This window comes from Trachypithecus francoisi, unplaced genomic scaffold, assembly GCF_009764315.1.
Source record: "Trachypithecus francoisi isolate TF-2019V2 unplaced genomic scaffold, Tfra_2.0 Lachesis_group1, whole genome shotgun sequence".
NCBI classification, from domain to species: domain Eukaryota; kingdom Metazoa; phylum Chordata; class Mammalia; order Primates; family Cercopithecidae; genus Trachypithecus; species Trachypithecus francoisi.
Window position 1 is genome coordinate 125,707,561 of NW_022681454.1, and position 25,464 is coordinate 125,733,024.

At 34.6% G+C, this 25,464-nt stretch overlaps 1 protein-coding gene across 6 annotated transcripts in view; it reads right to left on the reverse strand.

Annotated features, from left to right (window-relative positions):
* The window catches only part of SCLT1 (sodium channel and clathrin linker 1), a 217,097-nt gene that overhangs the window by 55,035 nt on the left and 136,598 nt on the right, over positions 1 to 25,464 (reverse strand). For all 6 annotated transcript variants that reach the window (XR_004438129.1, XM_033215258.1, XM_033215257.1 and 3 more), the window contains 7 exons: positions 24,941 to 25,032; positions 19,602 to 19,779; positions 16,999 to 17,097; positions 12,244 to 12,315; positions 8,002 to 8,076; positions 5,257 to 5,402; positions 1,620 to 1,812 (listed from right to left, as the gene is read on the reverse strand). Coding sequence is in view for 5 of the 6 variants with exons in the window: in XM_033215258.1 (XP_033071149.1) it covers positions 1,620 to 1,812; positions 5,257 to 5,402; positions 8,002 to 8,076; positions 12,244 to 12,315; positions 16,999 to 17,097; positions 19,602 to 19,779; positions 24,941 to 25,032 (855 nt within the window). In the remaining variant the exon portion in view is untranslated. The remainder of the gene's footprint in view (positions 1 to 1,619; positions 1,813 to 5,256; positions 5,403 to 8,001; positions 8,077 to 12,243; positions 12,316 to 16,998; positions 17,098 to 19,601; positions 19,780 to 24,940; positions 25,033 to 25,464) is intronic.

A 25,464-nucleotide genomic window follows, 5' to 3' on the forward strand; every position in this document is an offset into this window, starting at 1 on the left:
CTATTAGCTGTTTTTTCCTTATTAATATTTTTCTTATTAATTGGTAAGAGTTTTTATATTTTGGATATGAGTTCTCTTTTTGGTTATATGCACTATAAATACTTTCTCATACTTTCCCCTTTCTTTTTTTTTTTTTTTTATTATACTTTAAGTTCTAGGGTACATGTGCATAACGTGCAGGTTTGTTACATATGTATACTTGTGCCATGTTGGTGTGCTGCACCCATCAAACTTTCCCCTTTCTTAATGGTGTCTTTTGGTGACTAAAAATATCTTAATTTTAGTGAAATCCAATTCAGCTTGGATTTTTCACTATGATTAGTGTTTTTTGTGCTCTGTTTAAGAAATATTTTCCAACTCAAAGGCATGAAGATTTTCTCCTAGAAACTATCATTTCACATTTTACATTTAGGTCTACAAGGCAGCTCCAACTAATTTGCATATATGCTGTGATATAGGAGTTAAGTTTTATTTTTAAAATGTGGATCTGACTGATCCAGCACCATTTGTGAAGCCAGTTTCCCCCTCACTGAACTGCAATGGTGCCTTTGTTATAAATCAAGTGATTATGATAAATGAGTTTGTTTCTAGACTCAATTTTTTGCCATTGATCAAGTTGATTATTCTTATATTGATAACACATTGTCTAAATTATTTTAGCTTTTTATCAAGTCTTGATATCTGGTGGTATGGTTCCTCTCCTTGTTCTTCAAAGAACTCCCACAGTCTAAAGCTCAAAGTAAAAACTTCTCTGTAAATGAGACTCTCTTTTTCATTTCAGAGTTCAAGGTTTTACAAATAATTAGGGTATTTCATACCTGCAATAGGAGGCATTCAAAAAATACATGTTGACATGAATTAGGTTGGAATATGACTTCTTAGGAGTCCTTGCAGCAATAAAAACCAAAATAAAACAATGACATGACCTCTTCATATTCTTACTATGAAATTGGAAGATGTAGATATTTATCATAAAAAGTTAGTGCCACTTTTTATAAAAGTGACATGACATGGGGAAAGGTAAGCAAGATGTTTATGAAGATATTTGTGTTTCTTAAAAGTCCCTTAAAAGGAGGATCATCTTCCTATTACTAAACTATATAAGCATCAAAGGACAAGGAAATAAGAGAGAAAAGAAAGGGAATTTGTTTTAGATGACATTTTTGCCTTTTGCCTTCTTCCTGCCATGGAATTTTCAGACTAGCTGTGAATGGTTCTCAGAGCCTGCTGCTGTAACATCCTCTATACAGTTAGTTTTAGAGAAGTTCAACTTTTCAAAGGCTACTACATGGAGAGAAGAGAGGAAGGCAGTCTGTAAAGTTACCTAATCTATGGTTTTGCTAGTGGTGCTTAAATTGCTTTGGCAGGAATAATAGTACATTTCATGGTTAGAAAAGAATTTTTTTGTGTGTAGCAAAGGCAATCATTTTCAAAGTATGCCTGCCAAGAGTTCTACAACACAGAAATGATTGGTTAACACTCTGAATTATGATTTAGTGCTATTTGATGAGAAGGCAAAAAAAAGAGGGGGGGCTTAAAGATATTTTGCTAGGTATCTCTAAATATTCTCCATACTTTGATTTCCATAAGTACACATTTAACTCTAGTCTTGAAAATACCTTTAATTTGGCTTTTTTTTGAGCCTCCAGGGCAATCTTCCTTAAACTCTCAGTCTCTTTCCGTAACTGTTTATTTTCTTGCTGAAGTTTTAGCCTTTGTTCACTGACAAGCCCACAGTTCTCTCTCTCAGACTCCAATACATTTTGAATTTTCTGAATCATTTCTTGGTAACGTGATATTTCTTCTGAGGAGCTGATTAAAAAATGAAATGAAAAGAATCCTTAAACTTAATGATCTATAGTAGAAGATAAAAGTCTGTCTACATTTTATCACATGGACTTTTGTTTGCTTTATTCTGAGCCATTTCTTTCCACTTTAGACTGAAACTATGTGGTTTCAAAATGTTATGTTATACCAGGCAAATACATTCCACTTAAATATATTCAAATCTTAACTAAGAACAGATGAACTGAACTGTCATCACTTATCTATAAAATCAGTGTGAGACTTCTTTCAGATTTGTACTAACATTAAGAATCACTGTGTATGGAGAACTTCAAGGGAATCAACTGAAGGAACAAAAAAAGGATGAAGCAGATAATAACCAACACTCCTTTACTTAATCAATAAACTCCATAGACTAACACAATAGCTGACTATATTACTAAATTATGAAATCTACTTTTATATTTTCCCATTATATGTCTTAGAAAGTTTTCATAAACTTCTAGTTCTGTAAACTTCTCGTTTTATCATAGGTTAAATGGATTATATTTCCTGAACTTTCTCAACAATGGATCACTGATCACTGGGTGAGACAACCTCTATACATTAATGTTGCTTCAATCAATATACTGCTAATTTTTATTCCTATCTTTTAAAACTTCCATCTTTTCAATAACAGATAAGTACTGTGAACATTCCCTGGTTAATAGGTTTCACAGGGAATTGTATAGAAATGCTACTAATATTGTGAAAGCTTAAGAAAACTACTAGTTAAAAGTATTTTGCAAGCAGAAAAATTCTTTTTTTTGAGACGGAGTCTCGCTCTGTCGCCCAGGCTGGAGTGCAGTGGCCAGATCTCAGCTCACTGCAAGCTCCGCCTCCCGGGTTCACGCCATTCTCCTGCCTCAGCCTTCCCGAATAGCTGGGACTACAGGCGCCCGCCACCTCGCCCGGCTAGTATTTTGTATTTTTTAGTAGAGACGGGGTTTCACTGTTTAGCCAGGATGGTCTCGATCTCCTGACCTTGTGATCCGCCCGTCTCGGCCTCCCAAAGTGCTGGGATTACAGGCTTGAGCCACTGCGCCCGGCCTGCAAGCAGAAAAATTCTTAAAATAAAGAAGCAACTTTCACATGGTGGCAGTTGTATCACCACGAACCACTCCTTTATGGTCCTATTTTGGCATTCTGACCTGCCCATATCTGTTAGTGCTTTGGGTGAAAACAGTTAGTGATTGATTTTCTTTGATCTCTACCTCTGTCTTTCCGGATCTTTGCTTCCCCAGCAACTCCCACATTCTTGCAAATTCTGTTTCCTACATTAAATCCTTTATTCCCACAATACTCATAGTCTTTTTTCTGTCTAAACCTTGGCTGATAAAGTTCCTAATAAAGTGACATATCCAGGCAATGATAATAAAAGGATGCTAACATCAGAAAGAGGCTGAGACCAGAAACAACTACACATTGTGAGCCTCCTAATAGAAGTCCACAATATCATCATCCATGAAGAATTCTTCCAAAAACAACAACAAAAAAAGAAAGTTAGACCAGATCAAGCCTCTGGGTCTAATTACTAGTTTTTAGGAACTACGTGAGACAGAGTAAACAGCATCAATATATAGGCATGTAGTGGAGGAAACTCTACATTACTAAGAACTCATTTTTAAAACAAATTATTTGCAATAACAACAACAAAATACAGAAAAGGGGATTCCCAGAGATTAAAGGAGATGCAAGACTATAGCACTCTAAGCATTCCTGAAATTAGAAATGGACAGGAGCACTTACACTCAAGAGAAACCCTTTAAATGAAGTGACTACGAAAAATTCATCAAATACAGCTTAAAGCACATATGAAAACTTAGGAGAAAAACTCTTTGGATGTGGAGAATGTGGGAAAGCCTTCATTAATTCCTCATGTCTTGATGAATGTGTAAGAATTCATACTGAGGAGAGCTCTGCTTATAAAAAGAATGCATGGGAGCCTTTAGTCATTTCTCATTTCCGTAATGAAGGAAAAGAACTCACATTGGAAAGAAGCCCTGTAAATCTAAAGAAGATGGGCTAATCCTTATCCTTCACTCAACTTTCAAAATTTATCCTGGAGAGAAGCTTTTTGAAAGTAAGGAACGCCGGGCGCGGTGGCTCAAGCCTGTAATCCCAGCACTTTGGGAGGCTGAGACGGGCGGATCACGAGGTCAGGAGATCGAGACCATCCTGGCTAACACGGTGAAACCCCGTCTCTACTAAAAATACAAAAACTAGCCGGGCGAGGTGGCAGGCGCCTGTAGTCCCAGCTACTCGGGAGGCTGAGGCAGGAGAATGGCGTAAACCCGGGAGGCGGAGCTTGCAGTGAGCTGAGATCTGGCCACTGCACTCCAGTCCGGGCGACAGAGCGAGACTCTCCCTCAAAAAAAAAAAAAAAAAAAAAAAAAAGAAAGTAAGGAACATGGGAGGCTCTTTTACCCAGTCCTCGCACCTTATTCTATGTTTACACCCTTTAGGAAATATGTGAGAGTTCACCTTGGAATATATATATATGAATATAAGGAACATAAAGAAGACATTGATATCTCCTTTTACTATATACACACAAAATACTCATAATGCAGAGAGACCATGTGAATTAAAACAAATGCAGGAATGCTTTTATTCAATACTCCTCCTTTAAGAGACATATGGGTATACACATTGGAGAGAAGCCCTGTGAATGTATGGTATTGGGAAAAGCCTTCATGTGTGATACTTCTCTTAGTACATACAAGAAGATTTATGCTGGAATAAACCAGTTCCTCCTGCAGGTTTGATCTGGAAGTAACCATATGAGCAGATTATCTGAATAGGTTATTGAAAATTACACATATATTTATTAAACAAATTTGCAGGATCTCTTTTTGAAAAAAACTTTATTAAGTAACTTAGGTATTAGTATTTATTTAAAAAATATATTTTGAACACATACAGAGATTGAGATTTCAGGCAATTCAAATAAGAAAATTTTGCTATATTAGGTAATACCATCAGGGTGGGGAGGTAGAAAAATACTCAGAATGGATATGTCAAATTATGACTTTATCACTTTCATAGACAATAAAATATACAAGATGGATCATTATAGAATATTCACCATAACAAGAAATATACTAAATATAGGTAGTATAAAAGAATATAAGCAAGATACTATAATAGCTTCACAATTAGTACAAAGACAACAATATTATAAACATCCTATTTAATTGCCAGAAAGGATACGTTTAAAAGGAAATGGTATGCTACTGTTAAATCTTTTCTTTCTGCAGAAATTCATTTTCAGAAATAATCCTGAACAAAATTGTATTTGGTCCTAAATGTTTTTTCAACATAAGATAAATTGTAAGTCCTACCAAAAAAAAAAAAAAAGGGTAGAGACTCTGTCAAAAATTGTGTTAATTCTGAAGATGTTATCACAGAAAATCCAAAAGAAAAACTTACTCAATTTCAAGTTGTTTTATTCTATTTTCTGCTCTCGTAAGTCTTAGCTGAAGATCATCTTTTGAACGCTCTGAAACCAGGAATCTTTGGTGCATTTCTTCCAGTTTTCTGTAATCACTTTCATTTCCTCTGCCTTCACGGTAAATCTGCGGAAGAGGCTTATTATGTATATAATATTACAGAAGAAACTGTCTTAATAAACAGTTTAGAAACAGAAATCAATGGAAGAAATAAAAAGCCATGATCATATATTCATTTGTTCCGACCGTAACATATGAAACATATCAATAATTAAATCTGGTTCTCTCACATTTACAAAATAAAATGCTAAAAACTGATATATAAAATAATAAGTGTTTTGAGACTAGCCTGGGCAACATAGCAAGACCCCGTTGTCTAAAAAAAGTATTAAAAAATTAGCCAGGCATGGTGGCTCACACGTGTAGTCCCAGCTATTAGGGAGGCTCAGGTAGGAGGATCCTTGAGCCCAGGAGATCAAGGCTGCAGTGAGCCATGATCATGTCCACTGTACTCCAGTCTGGGCAACAGAGCAAGACCTTGTCTCTTAAAAAATAGTTTTTTTTTTGGAATTATTCATGCTCATGGTAAACTATGCAATAATACAAAAATGTAAAGCAGCTGAAGTAAAAATCAATGTCAACTTAGAGATAACCACTGGTGATTCTTTGATGAATACCGTTCAATACAATCCTCTATTCCATTATTCAAAAATAAAGATACATACCATGGTGCAATAACTAGAACTTTGACAGTGACTCCAGAATCTCACTCTGGGTTACCTGGACAATGATCTAGTTCGGATGTGGCTTCCCCTTCCTCAGCAGTGGTGGTTGTACCCAAGCTCAGCTTTCCATGCAATGGGGCTCCCTCTTTTTTTTAAGATTTTTGAGCTACCCTCAAAATCTAGACTGCCTGACCAAGTAACCTGTGTCTTCCCCACTGACAGGATTGCTTTGTCACTCTCTATAAAAACATGGAGTATCAGTATATCAACATTCCGCTGCTGGAATACAGAACTATGCTGCAGACCCAGCAGTTCTCTGACCTTAGCACACTGGTCTGTGGAACAGTGGGAGAATAAGGTGCTGTGCTTTCCCTTTACCTGTTGTTTTTTGCCTTGTAAGTTTTACATTTCCCCCAAAGCCTTTTCCTTAACTTTGCCATGTGATGTTAAAACAGTCATCCCAAACCCTGATGTATAACAGGTGGCAATCTAAATGGGAACTGATATGCAGATGGAAACTCAGAAGGGACCTACCTTGCAGGAGAGTGGTAATCATAAGTCCTACTTTGAACACATGTATTTTTTTTTTTTACAAATGGAACTGTACATTATGTTTTGCTTTGTGTATTACTCTTTTACTGATGTCATAATTTTTTTCATGTTGATAATAGATATAGACCATAATTTTTTTTTTTTTTTTTTGTAGACAGAGTCTCGCTCTGTCGCCCAGGCTGGAGTGCAGTGGCCAGATCTTCAGCTCACTGCAATCTCCGCCTCCCGGGTTCACGCCATTCTCCTGCCTCAGCCTCCCGAGTAGCTGGGACTACAGGTGCCCGCCACCAAGCCCGGCTAGTTTTTTGTATCTTTTAGTAGAGACGGGGTTTCACGGTGTTAGCCAGGATAGTCTCGATCTCCTGACCTTGTGATCCACCCGCCTCGGCCTCCCAAAGTACTGGGATTACAGGCTTGAGCCACCGCGCCCGGCCAGACCATAATTTTTATGCTACATAGCTCTTCTTTGAAAATCAAACTCTGACTCTACCATTTACCACTTTTTAACATTGGGTAAGTTACTTAACCTCTCTATGAAAGTTCTTAATGCAGCACCTAAAATACAGTAAGTGCTCAATCAAATTTGTTCTCCCTTTCTTTCCCCAAGGTACTTTAAAAGAGTAGGTAGGATATTACTGCTAATACAAAAGTATATGAAATAAATGAATTTTAAACTATGGACTTCTCCCAATAGTTTTTCTGAAATATCACGGGGGTAAATATTCTTCCTAAGTGTGAAGTTAAAATCTGTACTTCTAAAGGGTAAAAATCATAGCAATGCTATAATTTTCTGGTTATATATACTTGTTTTATTTATAGATGGCCTAAGCACCATAAGAGCTAACATAAAATTCAAAAACAAAGTAAAGACAAAGTGAAATTTCGTAGGATGAGGTTTAAGCAAGAAATATAGCTACTTCACAAAATTTGTATCTTTAAGTACAAAGTTCAAAGAATACAGCCGCTCTTGGAAAGGAATTGTATCCAGGCAACATCGGTATTTAACTGCAGACTCTAAATATATTTAAGGAAAGTGAGAGGCTGAAGCGGGCGGATCATGAGGTCAGGAGATAGAGACCATCCTGGCTAACATGGTGAAATCCCATCTCTACTAAAAATACAAAAAAATTAGCCAGGCATGGTGGCAGGCACCTATAGTCCCAGCTACTCGGGAGGCTGAGGCAGGAGAATTGCTTGAATCTGGGAAGTGGAGGCTGCAGTGAGATGAGATCGTGCCACTGCACTCCAGCCTGGGTGACAGAGTGAGACTCCATGGCAAAAAAAAAAAAAAAAAGAAAAAAAAAGAAAAAAGAAAAGAAAAGAAAAACTTACCAGGACAATACTAACAAATAAAAGAAATGCTAGTAGATGGCATGATGGAAACAGACAGTAATGTTGCATATTTGCAGTTGAATTTTAGGTAGTTATATTTCCTTTTTTTTTTTTACCTTTTCTAGTTCTTCTTCCACTGCTTTTTTTTCCTTAATGACTCGTTCAATTTGGCCTTGTTTTTCAGTACACTCCTATAAATTCAAGTTATATTGTAAATATATACATTTGGTAACATCTTAAGAAAAGTGGGGGAAAATGGAGAAGTAAAATAATTTGTTCATAATGGGAATATCATAGTTATCAACACAAGTTTAAGGTTATATTGATTAAAGACAAAACTCAATGTTTGAAGAGCAACCTAACCCAGGATTTCAGAAATTGCCTCCAGCAGTAGGATGCCAAGGAGTTCTAATTAAACAGACTAGGTGGGAGACAGAGGTTGGGGGATTCCAGGGAGAAAAAAATATGAATGGAACTCCTTTCTCATACTATAGATTTTCTTTTTACACACTCTTATCAAGTATTTTGAAAAGGGAACTAAGAACCAGATAGTGGCACAAAACCCTCAGGGATAACCTATGGCCTAAAAGATATACGGGTGTATAAACTCTAAAAAAGTTAACTGTTTTCTTTACAAAAATTATAGCAAACAGAAATACTAAAAATATTTTATTAGCATGAACATAAAGTATTTCTCCTCAAAATATTTTACTCAGTATTTAGCAAGCATATTAATTAGATAATAAATTTTTTTTTTTTGAGACGGAGTCTTGCTCTGTCGCCCAGGCTGGAGTACAGTGGCGGATCTCGGCTCACTGCAAGCTCCGCCTCCTGGGTTCACGCCATTCTCCTGCCTCAGCCTCCCGAGTAGCTGGGACTACAGGTGCCCGCCACCTCGCCCGGCTAGTTTTTTTTTTTTTTTTAAGTAGAGACGGGGTTTCACCGTGTTAGCCAGGATGGTCTCGATCTCCTGACCTCGTGATCCGCCCGTCTCGGCCTCCCAAAGTGCTGGGATTACAGGCTTGAGCCACCGCGCCCAGCCGATAATAAAATTTAATTTGCTAATGCACCTAAAACAAAAAAGTCATAATAATTATTAGTTCTTCACAATTATTTGTATTTATACATTTATTTTGGAGAATGGGTAATGGGTATGGCTTTTTTCTCTCTCTCTCTCTTTTTTTTTCTTTTTTTTTTGAGACGGAGTCTCGCTCTGTCGCCCGGCTGGACTGCAGTGGCCAGATCTCAGCTCACTGCAAGCTCCGCCTCCCGGGTTTACGCCATTCTCCTGCCTCAGCCTCCCGAGTAGCTGGGACTACAGGCGCCAGCCACCTCGCCCGGCTAGCTTTTTGTATTTTTTAGTAGAGACGGGGTTTCACCGTGTTAGCCAGGATAGTCTCGAACTCCTGACTTCGTGATCCGCCCGTCTCGGCCTCCCAAAGTGCTGGGATTACAGGCTTGAGCCACTGCGCCCGGCCTTTTTTTTTTTTTCTAATTGTGAATCATGCTTTGGAGGAACCCGCTTTGCTAACAGTGCATTATTTACTAATGATGTTCAATTATTTTATAGAAGAAGTGTATTTCAATATGTTTTTAAATTTTAAAGTAAGCTTTTGTGACCCAAAATTAATCACCATTGATTATAATGAAGATCTTTAACCCTATGTTACAAATCAGTTGACAAATTTAAATTTAATGTCTTTTATTAAGATAGAACCCTGAGTGTATACAAAATGCAACATTAATATTCCATATATTCATACAGGAAGTTGCTTATCTAGGAGAGGGTAGCTTCAGTGCTAAATTTGGGATTTTACCTACATTTGTAACCCCTCCCATGTGATTTTTAATATATGTTAATAACAAAGTCTGGCTCACACTTCTGGGGCTGGTAAGTGGTATATAAAGAAATGCATGTGTAAGTAGGCTTCATATCCCTCTCCACCCAATCCACCATTTTACTGACAAACGATGATGGCCTAAAGAATATTTGGTTAACCTGGGGGTAAAAAAAGTAAAATGAGACAGCAAAATTTAAACCTTTAGAGAGAATTACCATACTAATTCTATTAGAAATGCACTATAATACTAAAGCAAACATTAAAAACTACTATTACAAAGTTTTTAGAGATATTAGCTTATCACCACTGACATGCCTACCTTTGGGGGAAAATACGACAAAATAATAGGTATTTTTTCAGGTACTCATGGAGTATTTCCAAAATAATACTCTATAAAAGAAGTCTCAAAACATATTAAGAACCAATCACATAGACCATGATCTGTGCTGCCGACCTAACCAAATGAGAAATCAACAACAACAGACAGTGTAAATCCTCATGTATTTAGAAACTAAAAAAAAAAGACTTCCAAAAAATTCATGCATCGAAGACTATAATGAACATTTTATTTTACTTCTGTAAGTTTGAACATTTTATAATTAATTTTTTTATTTGATATAGATTAATAGCAATCTGCTACATGGCACAATAAAACCTTGAATATTCTTAAGATAAACACCTTACCACAGAAAACAAAGGCTGTTAGGTACATGTTGGTCTTCAAAGGGAGATATGTAGCTTGAAATACAATGGTTCTGGCTTTTTCTTAATCTATTAAATAATCTGCACACTCATCTAAAATACAAGTTTTTCTCCTTCCTGTGAGCATACCTTAATTTTGGGTTAGCAAAAGTATGCTTAACTACCTTCCTGAACTTCATAGTGTAAATAATAGTATAGATGGATAGTATATTAATACTAATATTATTAGTATAGATAGTAAAACTGTTAATAGTAGAAAACAATAGCAAGCATCAGGTTATTATGCTTCAAACTGCAGCTTAGATTTTTTGAGAAAATCTGTCTTAAAGTAGCCAAATGTTTTCCTTTGAACATATTTTTAACGTACTTAATACTTCAAACTTTTCAATTACACAGTATAGTTCTCCCCATAGAATCAACATGACTACCAGATGTTTTAGAAAAATCACTTAGCTATGAAGTAGAATTGTTTTACTATAAGAAACACTTTTTGCAATAAACTGAAATTGTCATTCTTTTTACTCTAAAGTGAGTTTAATATAGCTCTGGTTGTTATATAGCTAACAATGATTTGAAAAATCCCTGGAAGTCTTAGTCAGTCCTTGTTCCCTTGAAAATACAGAAAGAATGAATGTTCATGCCCTTGAAGAGTCTACCATCCATTAAATGATCTTGGACTGGGGTAGTATCCTTCTACTCCTCTTTTTCCACAAAGATATTAATCTCTTGATAGCTAATCAGTCCATGAAAGAGAACAAGTGAAATAACTTGAGTGATAGAAAAGGAAGCAAAACTGTACAACAACAAAAAACTACACGTGACTAACTGGCCACATTGCATCCCACCAATTTTACTTGATGTTCCTACATTATTAAAATAAGCGACATTAAACAAATACAAAATAAATGTTCCTTGTTCTATTACATTTGGGACCCAATATACGATGATTAAGATCCCATCATGTACTCTCCAAAGTTTGTAGAATGGCAAAAGAAAATGTGGTTCCTCTTTCAGAGTGTTTAAATATATAATTCAGTTGATAAACATTTAAAAATAAACTCTGCAAAACACTGTACTAGGCAAGCAATAGGGAAAACAAAGGAAGGCGTAAGACTCTACTATGTTGAGATGCTTACAATCTAATTGCAGAGATAAGATTTTCATGGAGAGAGACAGAGTGTGTATGATCAATATACACCGAATGCACGATATTTATTACAAGATATGATTCATTGATAAATTTTGTAATAGAGATAAAAAGTGATACAGGGAGTCAGAAAAGATGAGAGTTTGTGAAGTTATAAACATTTTCTCAATTCTTGAAGATTGTTGTACTTTTATTCTCCTGTAAGCAAGGTTATTAAATTTCATTACATCAAACTTCAAGTTAAACTTCTATTTCCAATCCCACCTCTAACTACACAAGTAATCTTTTCCTCTCCTATCTTGGCCTACTCATTCCTCAGTACTCATTTCTTTCAGGAAGCTTTCTGTCTTTCTTCCTTACCACTGTTATATAAACTTTCTCTTTCTCCTTGGTTTCCCAGAAAAACTCAGCATATGATAGGAGCTACAGCTAGCAATAGCATCCTGTGCATTCTCTGTCAAAGACAGGTAGTTACAGTAAAATGTAATAAATGCCATCTATCTTTCCTGCTAGAACATAAGCCACAAGACTGCTGCAAACATGTCTATCTGGATTTTTACTTTTTTCCTAGCACCTAGTCATGGCTTGGTTCAATAAGCATCCTTTGAATGAATGAATCCCCAATATAAGCAATATTTGGAAGAAAATATCAATATAGTCAAACATACCATTTGAAGGGCTGAAAGTTCTTCTGTCAATCGAGAGATTTGTATACTGTATTGTTTTTTTGTGTTTGCAACCTGTAAATTAAGACATTTACTCATTATTTGGGTCTAGAATAAAAATGATTAATATCTGATAAAAACACGTATGATAATAATTTTGATAAAAATAAAATTGTAACTTTTAGGGCATAAAAGACAAATAAGCACACAATATATTAAAGAGCAAAGAATTTGCCATGAAAGTGGAAGAAGAGTGAATAGAATGGTATATCCAAAAGGACTGTGGTTGTCAGACACTTTCATCATAGGATGCTTTTGACAGAAGAATTTTTTTAATAATACCCATCACACCCCAGTATTAAATTACTTTTACTTCTGAAGAAAATTAAGATTTAATAGTATTTAATAAATAACATTTAATAAAATTTAATTAACATTTAAATATCTTCAGAAAGAACACTATTAATGTGCACAGAATATTTTGAAGAATTAGTCACATCTCATCAGGATTTCTCTATGACAATAAATTTTTCTAATAACTATTCATGCTTTTAAAAAGGACTCTGAAGAATACTGATGCCAATGGTAAATCATCAGTAAACTTTTATGATCTAAAGGTCTTTGAGAATTTTGTAGTATCTTGTAAGATGGACTATTTTGAAAATATGATGTAAACTTTGTTTAGAACATTTACAATACTGCCATGTACTTTATATGGTTAATTAATATGAGTTATCTTTCTGAAGGCCTGCCAAGCATACTGTTTCTGGGTCTATTTTAGCTCTTTTTTTTTTTTTTTTGAGACGGAGCCCCGCTCTGTCGCCCAGGCTGGAGTGCAGTGGCGCGATCTCGGCTCACTGCAAGCACCGCCTTCCAGGTTCACCCCATTCTCCTGCCTCAGCCTCCAGCTGGGACTACCGGCGCCCGCCACCATGCCCAGCTAATTTTTTGTATTTTTAGTAGAGACGGGGTTTCACCGTGTTAGCCAGGATGGTCTCGATCTCCTGACCCTGTGATCTGCCTGCCTCAGCCTCCCAAAGTGCTGGGATTACAGGCGTGAGTCACCGCGCCTGACCTATTTTAGCTCTTTTCAAGGTTATAATTCGGTGTAGACTTTTCCTATGAATAATTATATTAAGAATCAATGTATTCTGTTTATGGATCAGTAACAATAACAGAATTTATAGAGGATTAATGTGTGTTAGGTACTATTCAGAGTGCTTTACATGTATTATCTCATTTATTCTCACAAAAATCCAATGAGGTTATTATTTCCATTATAGATGAGGAAAACTGAGGCAGAGAAATTAAGTCATAAATGTTCCTATAATATAAAAATTTTGGTTCTTACAAGCCCTGTCATGTCTGTCTCTCTCTCGCATAATTTCTTTTTAAAATGTGTTCTTTTTAGTATCTAGAAATGATACAGCTAACTTGAGGGCTTATGACAACAGGAGGGTACATATTTTGAAATACATTTATAGTAATCCTGGCAAATACAGATGAATCAAACTATTCATGCCTTTAAAAAGGACTGTGTAGAACTATTGACACTGATGGCATATCATACATAAACTTCTGTGCTCCAAAAGTCATATGGAATTTTCTAGAGTTAGTATCTAATGAAACAAAATGTAAACTTTCGTCATGTGAGGAAATACACATTTCAGTCAGGTAGTTTACTGTGATTGGGGTTTTGAAGTCTGTAGAGGGACTAATACCCTTCTCTCATCCTATCCTCACTTTATATAAGCATTCCCCTCTATAATTTCATGAATAGTAAGGACATTTATAAACCAAATAGTAAGATAAACTATTAAGAAATAGGAAAATCCAATAATGGCACTAGCTATGATTTAAAATCAAAAGTAAACAATGTATTTTTTTTTACAAATTTTATTTATTTGAGAGATATCTAAGAAATAAAGTATTTTCATATTTTAAAGAAATAAGCCACTGTCATATTTTTGTTCAATTTTATAGACAGAACAGAAATATGTGACAATTTATTCATTGTATTTACTTTAGTCAATAGGAAGAGATACATATAAAGTTATTCTCAATTCAACAGGTTAATTCTACATATTTGAAGGACACGCCGTGAATAATTTGGGATTAAATGAAATTCACAGAACAATGCTAAAAACAGTGGCTATCTCTGGGTATTAAACTTGTAATTTTAATTTTCTTTTATACATATTTTTCATTTGTACATATTTTCTCATACATATTTTAAATTTCTTTTTACAATGAGCATATGTCACTTTTAATAATAATTTTTAAAGTTTACTTAAAAAAATCAACTGAGTGTGGAACTCAGAGGGGGCAAAGACCCAGCAAAATGCGTGGCACACAGGAAGTGCTCAATAAATACTTCCTGAGTGAACAGTTGTAATGGCAGGGAAAGGCTGGCTACAGGAAATCAACAGGAACACCTAAGGAAGAAACAATCTGGGACTGACTACAACAGTAAGTTCAGTTTCAGACATGTTGAGCTTCAGATGCCTGGAAGGATTACATATTTGAATAGGGAGATAATTGGATTTTAGGAAGCATCTGTATTTTCCATTTGCAAAACATTTGGAATGAATGACATCACAGTGCTTGTGAAAAATCCTACTTAGATTTAATGCTTCATGCAAAAGATGAACTTCATCAACCCCAAAATCAATGTGCATTTATTTTAGGATAAGAAAATACAATCAGAGGAATGCTCATACCATGAATACTTTAATGAAATATTTTTATCATTAAAAGTATAAAGTTTATTAATATTTATTTTAAAAATATGTCTTAATAAATGGTGCTGGGAAAATTGGCTAGCCATAAGTAGAAAGCTGAAACTGGATCCTTTCCTTACCCCTTATACGAAAATTAACTCAAGATGGATTAGAGACTTAAATGTTAGACCTAATACCATAAAAACCCTAGAAGAAAATCTAGGTAGTACCATTCAGGACATAGGCATGGGCAAGGACTTCATGTCTAAAACACCAAAAGCAACGGCAGCAAAAGCCAAAATTGACAAATGGGATCTAATTAAACTAAAGAGCTTTTGCACAGCAAAAGAAACTACCATCAGAGTGAACAGGCAACCTACAGAATGGGAGAAAATTTTTGCAACCTACTCATCTGACAAAGGGCTAATATCCAGAATCTACAAAGAACTCAAACAGATATACAAGAAAAAAACAAACAACCCCATCAAAAAGTGGGGAAAGGATATGAACAGACATTTCTCAAAAGAAGACATCCATACAGCCAACAGACACATGAAAAAATGCTCGTCATCACTCACCATCAGAGAAATGCAAATCAAAACCACAATGAGATACCATCTCACACCAGTTAGAATGGCAATCATTAAAAAGTCAGGAAACAACAGGTGTTGGAGAGGATGTGGAGAAATAGGAACACTTTTACACTGTTGGTGGGATTGTAAACTAGTTCAACCATTATGGAAAACAGTATGGCGATTCCTCAAGGATCTAGAACTAGATGTACCATATGACCCAGCCATCCCACTACTGGGTATATACCCAAAGGATTATAAATTATTCTACTACAAAGACACATGCACACCTATGTTTATTGTGGCACTATTCACAATAGCAAAGACTTGGAATCAACCCAAATGTCCATCTGTGACAGACTGGATTAAGAAAATGTGGCATATATACACCATGGAATACTATGCAGCCATAAAAAAGGATGAGTTTGCATCCTTTGTAGGGACATGGATGCAGCTGGAAACCATCATTCTTAGCAAACTATCACAAGAACAGAAAACCAAACACCGCATGTTCTCACTCATAGGTGGGAACTGAACAATGAGATCACTTGGACTCAGGAAGGGGAACATCACACACTGGGGCCTATCATGGGGAGGGGGGAGGAGGGAGGGATTGCATTGGGGAGTGATACATGATATAAATGATGAATTGATGGGTGTTGACGAGTTGATGGGTGCAACACACCAACATGGCATAAGTATACATATGTAACAAACCTGCACATTATGCACATGTACCCTAGAACTTAAAGTATAATAAAAAAAAAAAAGTCATCAAGAATATTTTAGGCTATAGTCCAATGTTACAGTACTCTCAACTTCACAAACAGGAAGGACAGAGCTCCTGCAGAAAAGATATAGAAGATTAGAAATTAAAAAGCACACGGTTTACTTTGGACTCTGCCTTAAATTAAAAATTTTATCTTGGGAAATTATCTAATTTCGGTCATATAAAGACAAAGTAATAGATTTTTTTTCTTTACACCATGATTCTGTAAAAGTAATAGATTTCTAAGAAATACTTCTGCAGGAAGAAATATTATACAGTGGCTTTGTGGAAATAAAAATTCTACCACCTAGTTGCTTGGGAGAAAGCAAACATTTTAACTTTATTTTTTTCTAAACTGATGAAGTTTTAAAAACCAGTTTAAAGCTACAGTTCACCTAGGAGAGAAATAATATTACCCACAAAAAATACAGATAAGGAAAAAAAAGGAACATCTTTATTTTATCAAGTGGAGGGCTATTCAGTATATCCCACTATCCTACTGGAGATAATTTTAAAGGAAAGGAGCCTTTACTCAGTTCCTTTAGTTAGTTTTTAAACACTTATGCTAATAACTTCAATACAGTCTTTATAACTCTGTAGGCAAGTATTTTAATTTTAATTTACAAATATTTAGGTGGAATTTAGTCTTTAGTTGTGACTTAAATTCTGAATTTTAAATATAATTAAAAATCCTTACTTCCTTCTTGGTTCTTTTGGTAGCATCTTGTACAAACCGAGAAACTGTCTCTTTCATTTTCTCTATGTCTTCTTCTTTTTGCTTCTCCTCAAGTAGAGCCTTCAGAAAACAATCATTTCATGTTATAGATCACATCATTATTAGTAAAGATAGCAATAGGTAAAAACCTATCCACTAGTCACTTTCTATAAACACCTTATTCAAAACTTCTGGGACATCTCTACTTGAATATCATGTTAAAATCATGAATGATATTTATTTTCCCTAACCTTCTCACCTGCCCTTGTCCTAATTAAAGACACTTTCCCTATGGTATTTACTTCAGCCAATGTTTCTAACACCCTTCTAATCTCTACAGCCAGAAATCTTAAAACCATTTTTGAATTTTCCATTTTTTTGAATCCCTATATAAAGTAAATCATCATCTCTAGGTATTGTATCCTTATAAGAATCTCCTGAATTTCTCTCTCTTTCCATTATTTAGTATTATTCAAATTATGTCACTCATTAACTCATAACTTGATCATTGCAGACACCACTTGTTTTGTCTCTTTGATGTGTTTCTATCATTCCATCATTTCCATCTCCCACCAAATAAATATTGCCATAATCCTAGCTCTGCTGTCAGTCACACTCCATTTCCTTGCTTCTCTGTGAAGCAAAACTCTGTAACATGTTCATCTCCAAGACTTTTTCTTTCAATCTCTTTTATACTTCCTTGAATCAGGCTTTCACCATCATGATCTCCATATTGATTATCTATAAGTAAATTTTCAGTACTTCTTTACCAGCAGCACTTGAGATACTTTCCTCTCCTTGTTGTACTTTCTGCATGTGATTTTCAGCACATCACACACAGTACTGGTTTTCCTCCTATCTCACTGATCATTCCTCTTCAGTCTACATTGCTGATTCTTCCTCATCTCCTGAATCTCTTAATACTGGACTACCCAAGGTTCAGTTCTTGCCCCCCTCTCTATATGTCCTTCTTTTAGTGGTCTAATCAAATTTCATGGTTTTAAATATCATTTATATGCTGACAATTCCCATATTTATATCTCTAACACAAACCTTTTTTTCTGGGCTTGGAACTCCTTCAATTAGGCCACGTTGAATCCATTTTAAGTCAACATGTAAGTGGCCCTGTGTTCTGTTCCCACCATCTTCCAAAGGTACCATACACATTTTTACCTGTTTTTTTAAAAATTGTTTTTTAAGACAAATTTCCTCGACCTTAAACCAGTAAGCTAGTGACAAGTAACAGCTGTTCTTATGTAATAACCTTGAGGGGGAGAAGGGGAACTATGCTAGGCTGTACTTCCTGCCTTGCTTGTATGATCGGTTGGGAGAACCTTTGACTTTGAACAAGCAACTGAAGATGGGAAACCTCTAGCAACTAAGCAATGAGTCAAGGAGCAGTTTAATATTGTAGCCAGAGACAGTCTCTGTGAGGGTGTGTTGACTTAGGATTTGAGTGAGAAAATTTGGGAGAAGGATGGGCAATGAGTGTTCCTACTATTTTCTCTGTCCACTGTGCTCTACACAAGATGTTTATTTTTAATGGCTTGGTATTAAGAGTGCTCATACAAGTAGGCTTCAGAGGGCAGAGATAAAAATTTTGTCTTGACCTTAATTTTTCTAGTTGATTTAGGTATTCACCACAATTCCCAAGCATATTATGTCTATTGTGTGCCTCTTAACCATTCTAAAGGACAGTATCCAGATCACAGATGAAAATATTAGTTGAAAGGCATGATAAACACCTTAGCATTCCCACAGTTAGGATTTAGATAATTTTTTTTATTTATTAGCTTCTCAATATCCAACTTACACTATGTTCTGTTTTACTAGATCTCTTGAAAAATCCTCTGTAAAAAGGGAAATATAAATAAAACAAAGCACTTCCTTTGTATCCCAACATACTTGCTAGCAGAGTATTCTGCATATACTAGGTTTTCAATAAATGTTGGTAAATAAATTAATGATTTAATGAACTCTACATAAGGGAGGCAGCAAAATAAACATTAAAACATTTATTTTGTGACTTCAATAAACTAAATATATAATTCATAGGGAAGCAGTATATGACAAGGAACACTGTATTTGATAGCACAGGTATCACAATTGTTAGAGAACTAAAAAAGAACAGTGACATGAAGACTTCGGTAAATAAATCTTTAAAGCCAATTAAGCTTCTGCTTTATTAAAGTAATTGAGTATATGATGAAGGGGAATAGAGACGGATAAGATTGATCAGATTCAACTGAATAAAATATAGGGTATACTGCAGTAAAGCACTGTAACAGTTTTTTTTTTTTTTTTTTTTTAAGTATGAGACTACAGGGGATGAAGATTAGTTACACAGGGTTTGGGAAAATAAGAAAAGTCTGATATTTATACATTATTTTAGAAAGGAATTGACATTTTATAATATTATCATATTTGGTTTTACCATCCAAGAATATGGTATGATTACTAATGAAGAGAATAGCAATTTCATTTTCATGCATTTATTCTGCAGCTATTGAATCCCTTACTGTGAGGTCCCATGGGAGAATAGTCAACATTTTATTATATCTAAACATATTTACCAGCTTTCTTACCTGACTTTTTTGAAGGTTAGCTTCTTCTAAGAGTTGTATGCTATTTCTGGCTCTTACAATGGCCTCATATAGGTCATTTTCTAATTCATTGCACTTTGCTTGTAGCTCTCTGGTCTGTTTTTCCAGATGTGTATTTTCTGTTCTTAATTGGTTGGCTTCTTGGATTGTCACACATAATCTAGAAATCAATAATTACACTGGGAAAGTTAAACTTTTTTAAAGGGAAGGAGGGAGATTTCCTGAGCATCTACTACTCAGTAGCATAATACTTGTATTATTATGCCAGTAACTTTCACATGTATTAATATTTTCTCATTTGATACTCATTACACTTCTATAAAGTAGGTTTTACTATCTCCATATCTTCATTTTAAAGAACACCAAACATACCCAGAGAGGTCAGGCATTTGATTAAGGTCATATGGCTAATGAGCAGTGGGGCTGAGACTGAGCCTGGATTTTCTGATCCTAATTATGTTATACTTGTTATAGTATCACGCTGTATTACATAGTTACATGACAATGACATAATGCAAACCCTTAAGAAATGAGTTGTTCCTTACATTTATATGGTCTTTTCTCTTTTCTCCCTTTTCATGCTCTCTACCCAGATAAGCTATGTGAACTTACTAATGTATATATTAAAATAATTTTCTCAACATTCATATGATTATATACACATGTATATATAATCATACACATATACACATAAATATACACACATATTATACATACAGCTAACCACAGGAGCTTTTTAATTTTTTTATAACAATAAAAATCATAATATATACCCTTTTCTGTACTTGCTTTTCTCATCTAATAATATAGAAATCTCATCAAGTTATAAAGGCTCCTTCCTTTCCTAGTCTAATGAATGTAACCTCATTTCACTGTTAATTTGTATTTCTCTATAAGACACTTTAGGCATATTTTCTTCCTATTGTAAGCCATATGAATTTTGTTCTTTGAATTTCTTCTAATCTTTGCACATTTTTTTTCTGATGGGTTGTTTACTTTTCTCTTCCCTTTATAAGAACCATAAATTATAAATATTAACCCTTAGTCTGTCCTTTATGCTATATTTTTTTTCCAAATCTACTTTTTTGTTGTTCTTGCCTATTGACTCTATTTAGGGAATCTTCACCACACTAAAAATTTAACACAGCTAAATTTGACTATTTTTTTCAACTTTTGGCTTTCAGTTTTTATAAAGATGGTCTCCTTCATCCATAGATTGTCAGTGTAATCTCATAGATTTCCTCCAAAGATTTCCATGACTTTAATTTTTACCCCTATATTTTTAATCCTGACTCATTTGAATTTACTCCTGAATATGATGTAAGAGAAGAGTCCAACTTAAGTTCCAAACTAATGGCCAGTTGTTTGAGTACCATTAGTAACTAATGAATTTAAATACTTCTATTACCATCCCCCAAATATGCAAATATCATATATGCAAATCTCATAATTTACTAGATTATGTTTCATTGATCTACTTAGTTTTTACATGCTCAACTCATTTTAATTTGATTACTGATTTGATTACTTTGGCTTTATAACATGTTTGGTAAGACACATTTTATAATTTTCTTTGTTATTTCTTATTTTCAGGCATTTCTTTTTTCTAAACAGTAGAAGAAGCAGGCTTCTCTATTGTCCCCTCCCCATTCCCCTCCACTACCCACATCAAAACCTTCTTCCTGTCAGTCAAGTGGTTTATTTTCTCATGCACTTGGTAATTTTTGATTAAGTTCATATCTGTCTAAACTTAATCTGTGGGAATCCTGAGGGGTCCGTGTTCAAAAGTATTTCACCCAAAGGTTTACTATTGCTTCTTCCATGTACCAGGACTACCTACCAATCTGTTGCCACTTTAGTTTTTGGGGCTGAGGTTTCCAAATGAACAGATAGTATAACATTAAACAACAGTGTCATATGAGGGCAGAGTTATGGTTACACATTCTCAGAGAAGACTACAATGATTATTATGATTTTTTTTTTCCATTTGGCTACATGATGGAAATAGTTTTATTGGTTGGCTATCATTGTTAAGAAGCAGAATTTTTTTTTCTATTTTAGCCTTTTAATTAGCGTGTAGCTCCTTCAGGGGTTCCAGCCTGCTCAAAGACATTTACCTTCTTGTGACATAATATAGATCCAGCCCTGACGTCCTTGGCAGGCAAGTCATTTATTTATCATTCTTGTTTTAGCTTCCTTTTTTTTTGTTTTTTTGTTTGTATGCTTGAGAGTTCCCAACTATATGTTGAGCATTTAAATGTAATTAAACAGTTCATGCTATAAAGTTTTTATACTATTAGCATTCTAATATGTAAGTTAAAGAAACAACTTTGGAAACAAATCATATTGTTATTTATCAAGATGCTTACATTAAGAGGGTTTTTTCAGAATATTTAGTCTGACATGTTATGTGAATGGAATAGTCTGCACAATCATTATTAATCATTACTTTGTTCTCCTCCATTTCCAACCTGTGTTACTGAATTGTTGGTCCACTCAAATATCTGCCTCAAATCTTAAGAATAGACATTAATCGTATATTATGTCTGCTGTATCTGGCTTTTGTTCTTCCTTTATACTGATATTAGACTTTACCTGAGCCAAGAAAACAGGGATGGCTAAGAAATCCTCCCACCTTTGTCCTCTAAACCCCCTCTATCATTTTGTGTTTCAGAATAGAGCTAACAGCATAAAATAACCCTGCTCTCACATATTCCAAAATAAGACCCACCTCCATCCTTCCTCATGAGTCCCGTAAGATTCATGCACACCTTGTTTATCCGCCTATATAAAACCTCAGGCCCCTTCCTTTTCTTTGAAACATTCCTCATTAATGAGCATTCTCCCTACTGCAATAGCCTGAATAAAATAATCTCCTGAATTATCTGGTACATTTGGTCTTTCACAGTACTAAAGACCCACCCAACTAAATCTTGAGGAAAAACAATTGTATCTAAATTCTGTTTTTCAATCACTTTCATATTACTCTTTTCAAGCTCTCAAACATATACATATATCCTATGGTAACTTAGCTTTTAAAATGTCTTCAGTCTAGTCAGTGAATATTTGCTGAAGAAAGGAGAAAAAAAGTGATTTGGATTCCGATTAAGTATTGAATGATGTATAAATCTGGGTGCATTCTTTAGTAAATATGGGTGAAATCTCAAATATCAATTCAGGCAGATAGTGGTAGCCAACCGAGAGTCAATTATATTGTTGAATAATTTTCTTTCTCTAACAATTTAAGCATATGAGTAATGGAGGTCAGAAGGTGGTGGGGGTGATTATACAAGTAAGTGATGCCTATCAATCAGACTTCATTCTAAGTTTTTACTTATTTTTTAAAAACCCTATTTTTAATAGTAGTATCCATTGGTGAATTTTCCCTACTGAGAATAATCCTTTGTATCTGTTTAAATAGGTATAAATGTTGTTTAAGGACTTTTCTCTGTCATCTACAGAGATAATCAGATATCACCAGATACAGGCCACTTCTAGAATTCCAGAACCTAAAACACTGGCTGGTACAACAGTAGGTGCTCAACACACATTGAAAACATGATGCTTCACCTGTGAATATGAAAGTCCCTCTTAGGAGGGAGTCTTAAAGACTTTTCTTCTAACAATGTACGGAAAATCATACCTAGTCATACTGGGGTATATCTCAACTATCTCTTAGACCTTTTTCTACTACTCCTGTTCAATAGGCATAAAAATAGGGGTTTCAAGTACGCTTTGCATATATCTCCTTTATACTGCCCAAAATTACTGAAAACAAACAAACGTACAAAAATCATTAAAACTTCATTTTACTTCTTTTCTTCTCAAATCTAATTATTATTGCTTTCTTCAAGGATCATATTTGTTTTCCTCTACCTGTATTAGTTATTCTAAATATTAGCACACAAAAGGCATAGTTGATGTGGGAGAGGTAGGCATATATTTATTTTCACTTTTATTATAGTCATTGTGTCAAATGAAAAGATTTTATTAAACAGATAAATTATTCATTTATAGCAAAATAAAATCATCAAAGCACTTGGAAAATGTTATCTTTTCAAGATGACTTTTAGCATCTGGTTAAAAATTACTTGTTAGCTTTAGCAAAAGACAAATATATATTCTCCCTACCTAAAATAAAGTCCACAATCTAATATCAAGTCATGTGGCTCAGCTTGTACAAAGAAAAAAGATTTTAAAAAAAGTACTGCATGGACCGTTCTGATATACCAGTGTCCTATACTCAACAGTTTGCAACGATGATGGTATTGGCATTTGAAATGTGTGGGGACATTTGGTAGTTACAATGCTAAGAGGTGCGACTAGAATTTCATATTTGGTGCCAGGGATGCTAAACATCCTGTAGTTATTGGCACAGTCTCAAACAACTAACAATTGTCTCACTCAAAAAGCCAATACTCCTGTTGAAAAACATGACACCAATTGATGATGGCTATCAGGACAGAGATGAGTGATGGGTAAAGGTATCCGAAGGGCCACTGCAAATTAGAACTCCTAAGAACACAAGAGAGAACAGTACTGGGGAGTAGGATACACTAGCACCCTGCCTTCTGGAGGACCAAAAGGATTGATGATCAAGCTTCAGCTTCCAAGATTTTTCTGACATATTACACCCAAGATGCAAAAAGAATCTACATTTAGCTCTTGAAGTTAATCCTTTTTGTAGGATTTATGGTTCATGATTCCTAAAAAATAGCTTTTAAAAATAACATTCCTCTCCTTTCTTTGCCTTCCATTTTAATGGTTTATTTCTACTGTAACTGTATTATTTTAGAAGTACAGAATTATAGAGAGGTTGAGGTAATATCAAATTTCCTCTTAACTACGATTTTAAAATTTTAACTGCTCTTTAGAAGAAAGAAAGATTTTAGGTTACTGAAGGTCAACTATGTTCACACCAAAATCTGCAGGCTGACCTAAGGAGAAATGAAAATAAAGGTGTGCTCTGTGCTCTGCAGTACTGATACAAAAGCATGATATCAAGGGTTTTATTTGTTTCCCAAAAAGTACTGGACTAAATTTGGCACAACTATTCTCGTTCAAAGTTAAATTAATGCACTTAGTAAAGGTTCTAAAATCATATTAAACAAATTATCTTTGAATATATATTCAAAGTATAGCAATCTGTTGAATATAATTTTTAATAAATAATGTTGATTAAATCAGATTTTACACCTATGATTATAGTTTTGATTTAGAGTTTATAAAACATTTATTCTAGTAAATATTGCACTCTGAAACTCTATTGTAAAATATATTTTAAAGCATATCAACAACACTAGGTGCATTTAACAATTTACCTTATTTCTAATTGTTTTATACTGGACTGTAACTGCTGTAAGCGCTTATCTGATGCTTCCTCTCTTCCATGGGCAGACACCACATCCTTCTCCTAGAAAATAAAGAAACAAGAAGCTTACTTTGAGTATATGAAAATTCAATACACCATTATACAGCCTAAAGAAAACAGTTCATGCTATAAAGTTACTATGCTATTACATTCTAATACATACATTAAAAGAAACAATATGACTTTGGAAACAAATCATGTGTATAATAAAAAGGAGGGGAGAACTTCATCATCAATCCTGTATTAATAAAAAATACTCAAAACAGTTATTGCATATAGATTTCTACCAATATTTCAGATTATTTCTATAATGCAAGTCTAACAAAACAAGAGAGAGATTTCTATGCAGATAATCTGCCTTTAGAATATGCTCTCTTAACTATACTATTCTATGTCTCATTAAGTATCAAGGTAATCACAGGGTCTTTCTTCTTTGACATAGTGATGCTTTGACCTATATTAATAAATTTTATT